Source organism: Chinchilla lanigera, unplaced genomic scaffold (genome assembly GCF_000276665.1).
Source record: "Chinchilla lanigera isolate Chin_1 unplaced genomic scaffold, ChiLan1.0 scaffold00050, whole genome shotgun sequence".
Lineage (NCBI taxonomy): Eukaryota > Metazoa > Chordata > Mammalia > Rodentia > Chinchillidae > Chinchilla > Chinchilla lanigera.
This window is the reverse complement of record NW_004955451.1, coordinates 15,251,702-15,257,895: the sequence shown is the minus strand read 5'-3', so window position 1 is coordinate 15,257,895 and position 6,194 is coordinate 15,251,702. Positions and strand designations below refer to the sequence as shown.

General features: G+C 47.4%; 1 protein-coding gene across 1 annotated transcript in view; it reads left to right on the top strand.

Moving 5' to 3' along the window:
- LOC102018881 (keratin, type I cytoskeletal 28) overlaps positions 1-3,032 on the top strand; it is a 9,149-nt gene extending 6,117 nt beyond the window's left edge. The window contains exons 5-8 of the mRNA XM_005394373.1: positions 86-211; positions 1,622-1,839; positions 2,399-2,454; positions 2,731-3,032. Of these exons, the coding sequence (XP_005394430.1) occupies positions 86-211; positions 1,622-1,839; positions 2,399-2,454; positions 2,731-2,873 (543 nt within the window). The 3' untranslated portion in view covers positions 2,874-3,032. The remainder of the gene's footprint in view (positions 1-85; positions 212-1,621; positions 1,840-2,398; positions 2,455-2,730) is intronic.
- The last annotated feature ends 3,162 nt before the right edge of the window (positions 3,033-6,194 follow it).

The following is a 6,194-nucleotide window of genomic DNA, read 5'->3' as shown; positions in this document are numbered from 1 at the left end:
CTGCCCAGCTGCTGCCCAGCTGCTGCCCAGCTGCTGCCCAGGTGCAGAGGCAGTGCGCATGCCTGACTTGGCCCGCGCCTTGCAGAGCGCCTCGCTGCAGCTGCAGATATCCCAAGACGCCGGCGAGGCCACTCGGGCCAGGACGGAGCTGACGGAGCTGAAGCGCACGCTGCAGACGCAGGAGATCGAGCTGAGGTCCCTCCTGGCCACGGTAGGGCGGCAGCGGCCCACGTCCTGATTCCAAAAGACTCAGGAGATGCCTTCCCATCTGCCCCGTGATACAGCTTTGCTGCACAGCTTAGCAGCAAGGCAGGCTTTGTGGAGGCGGGAGCGGGGCTCTGAGAACAGAGCGGGAAGGGAAGTAAAACTGATCCGGATGCCGTGCGCAGGGCGCAGAGAGCAAAGCTGTGCCCAGCACACCCCACCCTGGCACCGGGGAGCTCCTGGTCCCCTCCTCGCCCCATTACCTCCTGGCCAGCTTCCCCTTAAACATTCCTGGAGCACCCAGCACCCTCACCGGGTGCAAGGGTCAGCCAAAGCCAAGGTCCTACCATGGTCTTGGTCAGGCACTCTGGCCCCAGCGTCTGCGGAGGATGCTGGATATCTTGTAACTGCCTCTTTGCAATCCTAGAATGAAATCAATACAGAAAGTATTTAGCAACACACAAAATTACTTTTAAAAAGTGAATGTTACCACTGCCATTTTTTTAAAAAGGGGACAGTGTTTTAAAATAAGATGTTTTTATTGTGTAAATGCCTAGCCCCAACCACCCTGGAAATGTCCCACAGTCTCGGGTCTTCTTTTAATAAATGTTTCCTTTTCACTGAGGTAAGTTCAGAAGTTGCTCCAGCAAAAAGAAAAGAGAAACGAAAGAGCGGAGGGAGGGGCTGGCCATGCTGATAATTACTAATATCGGGGGAAGTAATGACGGTTCAGATATAGTCATGTACAATAAGGGAAAAGGGAATTGCTCCCACTGAAGCCGGGACCATGGGCCAAGGCAGATTACAGCTGATGGGAGTAGAGCTATTCACGGGCATAGTGTGAAATGCAGACCTGTACTGTTACAAGACTATCTCTGGCTGTGAAAACCCAGCCCTTGTCAAATGTGCGTCCAATTTCAAGTGCATTAATCAGAGGCCTCTGATGGGTGACAGAAAACCAAAGATGGATTAGAAAAGTAAAGGCTAGCACAAGAGGGCTTTTAATAGGGTGAGGGCCTAGCAGAGGGAGACTGAAATGCAACAGCCAACCCAGAAATAAACAGGCAATTTTAAAATATGTTTTCTCATATTGATTCCTTACTGTGTCTCCCCTGCAAAAAAAAATGCTTTCATTTCTAGGTAGGTCCCTATTGGAACTGCTACCTAAATATGATGACTATCGTTGGGAGCATGAAAAGTCTTGTAGGAAAGGGATCATCTGTCCCTCGGCAGATCACCCAGCATCCTGGTTGCCACCTAAGTAACGTTAGCCTCCGCCGCCGCCCCTTTTACTGTAACAAACCCCACACGTTTCCAAATCTTGCCCAGGGAGCAGCGCTGCCGTTTGCTGAGAAGCCCTGAACCACGAAGTCCTCGGGTGGTCCGGTCCCTTACGATGCATCTTTGCTGTCCTCAGAAACACTCGCTGGAGTGCTCCCTCAGCGAGACCGAGAGCAACTACTGCTCACAGCTGGCCCAGATCCAGGCGCAGATCGGGGCCCTGGAGGAGCAGCTGCACCAGGTCAGGACCGAGACCGAGGGCCAGAAGCTGGAGTACGAGCAGCTGCTGGACATCAAGGTGCACCTGGAGAAGGAGATCGAGACCTACTGCCGCCTCATAGACGGAGACGAGGCGTGAGTGAAACCCCCGGAAGGTCCACGCGGTCACCATCCCCTCCCCAGCGCCTTCCACACCACCAGGACTTCCTCTTTTATTCCCACTCCCACCTCTGGGGTCACCTCTTCGTACATCACAGAATGCTCCAGTGACCCGCCCCAGTTCCCACGCGCTGTCCCTGTGAGTCACTGCAGCTTCAAGAGTCTCTCGGTCCCATCCCCAGGCTTTGCCCGTTCAGTTGATTCTGAATATCACTGCCGCCCTGAAATACCCTCTGTACAAACCCCCAGCGTCTGTCATCTTAAATTGCATATATAGCTTAAGTTTTAAATACATGTTTCTTAAGTTTTAAGTTCTTGGGTTTAAGACGATTAAATAGGAATGATTTTTTTATGTCTTCTCTTTAGGTAACATTTAGTCATTCCCAGCTCCTGCACACAAAAATCCTAGTACTTTTCCCCATAGCCAAGTAAGACCTGTTCTGGGCATACAAATTTCATGGAGCTCATCAACTCAATGGCTATTTCTTCAGTGATGGAAAACAGAGATGTAAAAGATAAACTTTTTTCCTTACAGGTCATGTTCCAGATCAAAAGGCTTTGAATCAGGAAGCTTAGGGAATTCATCTAAAGGTAATAAAATCTAATTCTGTTTCCATCACAGAAAAAACTTTTATAGTGATGGCAGACATATATGGCGATGGTCTGTCGTTCACTGATTTTAACTAAAATGCTCTGACCTGAAAGTGTTATTTTCAGTTTTATACAACTATTCCAAATTGTTATTATAAATCTATACTTACTCCTTCCCCCCAAAATCATGCCTAATATATTACAACCAGCCGTGGAATTCTTTATCACTTCAGCTCTTTGGCCGAATAGAAGTATTCACATGTGTGTTACTTCCAGATTTATCCAAAACCACGCTGGTAAAGACGGTGATCGAGGAGCTAGATCAACGTGGCAAAGTCCTTTCATCCAGAATTCACTCCATTGAGGAAAAGACGTTGAAACCGACCACCAGCAAGACAGACCCGAGGGCCTCCTTCTAGCTGCCATTCAGGGAGGAGTTTGGGGAGGACCCAGCAACCTGCATCGTCCTAGATATCAAAATGAAAACACTGCCTAAGTTTAAAGATAAGTTTCTTAGCCAAAATAGCTTCTCTGGAATGCTGGGTGTTTGCTTCCAAATAAATACAAAAGTTGAAAAAGACACACTTCCAATCGCTGATGTCTAATAAACAGTCCGTTGTGATGGATCTTTTCCTTAGGGAGACACTTTCATTCTAGTTTTACATAACAGGCAATACCAGCACATAACAGTGGAATATGAAACAGTCACTGGGCATCACCTTTAAATCCCACGTGTCTGCACAGGCGAACATGGGAATGCGCTATGATCTGCAGGGCGGGCAGGAGAAGGGGAAGTGAAGATAGTTAAGATGTCATAGGTGTGTTAGCAGTTCCCCAAGAGGAATGTAATTACTATGTATCACACACATGTCCTGATAAGGAAAGAAACTGAAAATAATTTTGGCACCAGCACAATGGAAAGTTTCTGTTACTGATTTCAAACGAGAATTATTGTGGGTGTGAAAAAAAGTTCCACCGCAAGGCGGCGCATGCCTAGCATTTTACCCAGAGCCTGTTAAACGCTTCCAGGTGTCTGAGTATGTCTTAGGATACTATTCCTCGTCTAAATAGGAAAATCCCTGAACAGAGCGTCAGCCAATGCCATGTGCCTCATGTTAGCCTTTTTTCCACGGTGGAGTTTGGAAGCTTTTTCTGTTAAAGTCCAGAGTAAATGTGTAGGCTATGTGTGTATATACCAGAAGTCTCTCTATTTCAAATAATCACTTTAAAAAAAAAGAAGCAGCCACAGGCAACAGAGAGACCAGCAACCAAAACAGTAAAACTTTATTGAAGGACTCTGAAATTTGAGTTGCAATCTTTACTTGCTATGAATTATTCTTTTGATTTTCTTTTTTTTTCTGACCGTCTGAAAAATATACAAACATTCTTGGCTCAGGGCTGTACAAAAACACACCAGAGATGAGATTTAATCCAGCGACGCCTGCACTACAGCTCACAGTCTCAGGCAGCTGATGAACATTTTAGCTGTTGGATGTTTCCACCCTAGGAAAACAGCTCTCTTATTTCACTAGCGTGTGACCTCATTTCCGTGAAAATCTCCTTGGAGAGCAGAATCGTACACAACAACCAAGCAGTCACACCTGGGTGCGAAGTACGGGTGAAGCGAATGGGATATTTACCAAATCTTCCTCCAAAAGTCACTAAATGAAGCAAATGATAGAAATGCATCAGGAAATAACTCCCCAACTTTACGATGCACAGGACCAGCTACTTAGTTTGCAGGACTCAGGGCAAAATGAAAATGGGGCTCTTGTTCAGAGACCCAGGAGATGGGGGGAATGTCATTTCAAGTACCACAGTATCATGTTTCTTCCTCTCATGCAGTTGCACTCTCCATTTGTCCTTGGTTTTTCTTATTTTCTTTTTTGGGGGTGGTTTGTTTTGTTTTGTGGGGCTTTTTTGCTGTTTAATATCATGCTAAGGAAAGAAAAAAATAAAATTTTAAGTTGTCGCCTACATTTTACCACTCACTTTATATTGTGCATTGTCTGCTTTGAATCCAGATTCAAGACCCCTGAACTTGTACACATGGCACTGAAGTTTACGATTCATATTTTGTAGTTCCCACATGCATATGTATCTCGTTCTTACCAAAATTGCAACTGCTGCATGAGACAAGCTGAGCTGTCTGTATTTGACTCCTTTATTTGTGCGTTATGTACCAGTGTGCTCCTCCTTGGGTTTCCTAGAAAGAGAAGACTGAAAAGAGAAGGAACGTGGATTGCCCTGGGCTTCTATGGCATTACTTTCAGCCTAAGCCTCCGGCTAACACTGGCAAGTGGCCGCGTGCACACAGGAGGCGGCTCCTTGGTCGTGCTTGTTTCTTGGAACACTGATATTTCTGAATCTGAAGCAAGTTTGTACGGAAAGCCTGGCTTCCTGGGCTCGACACAGCTGAGACACGGCTGACTGGGAGACATGCTTGCACCCCCCATCAGTACTGCGGGAGCCCCGTGCACTGTGGCTGTATGACATGGTTGCCACGGGCACCGCACATGCCCCAAGCCACAAGACAGCGAGCGCCAGCGCGAGCGAATGCACGTCACACGCTCCGGTGCTCGGGCCCGCAGGCCATCGTCCTATCAGAATTCGTTTCTGAGACACAAGTCCAAAGACACACTACCAAGCCTTTCCAGATGGCAGCAGAACATTAAACCAAGCGTGTGGCTCTTCTGAACAGGAGACCTGTGCCAGTGGCCAACCAGCATGCCCACAAAGCAGCCCTGTCCATCACACTTTTTTTAAAATCTATTTTATGAACACATACTAATTGCACAGAGGAATGGGTTTCATGGTAACATTTCCGTACAGGCATATATGGTGCACGGACCATGTCCAGCCTCCCTTCTGCCTCTCTGGCCTTCCTCTCCTCCTCTCACTGGTCCCCTCCCTGGTCCCTAACAGTCCTACTTTCAAAAACAGTCCTACTTACGCTGTCTTTGTGGTCATCAGCTCTCCCCAGCAAGGCCCCTTTCAGCCGGAAGTACTCACTGCCCTTTGTCCCAAGGGAGCCATGGATAAGGACAGATTTTATAGAAAAACAGCCCTAATGCAACACTTCACATCAAAGAAACAACGCAGAGTCCCTGTGTGTGTGTTCAGCAAAGGGATGGGTGAATTGGCTTTAATTTCTGTTAAGTTCAAGGAGTGGAAAAACATCCCATGCCCTCTGGCTTCAGAGTTGAATCTGTCCATCCTTCCTGGGTGTGTGAGGACTGCTGGTGGCCTTCCGGTCTGGGATTTTCCTTTGCTAGACAGAACTGTAGAGCTCCTGGGCATGTTCTTCCTCGTACCCTGAAGATTCACCCTGATCTTTCCAGGGGTGAAGTACTGGGAGTTGGGCCCAGGGCCTTTGCACGGAGCTACATCCCCAGCTCTCTTTGTTATCTTTTATTTTGAGACAGGGTCTCACTGAGTCACTAAAATTGCTCAAGCTGGGCTCAAAGTTGCAATCCTCCTGCCTCGGCCTCCCAGAGTGGCGGGATTGTAGGCATGCACTGCCATGCCCAGCATCACTCCGCTTTTTGCTGTGGTTTCCACACTGACAAAGGAATCAGCATCCCTGTAAAAGAGAAGGAATCCAAGGCCCTGTGCTTGGGCAGTTCACTGTTAAAGCAGAAATCACACATGGATATGACGAGCTGTGATGACTGTATTGCTGTTGTCTGATGGTATATTGAAATGAACAGTTAATGCTCACAATTTTTTATGTTCTGATC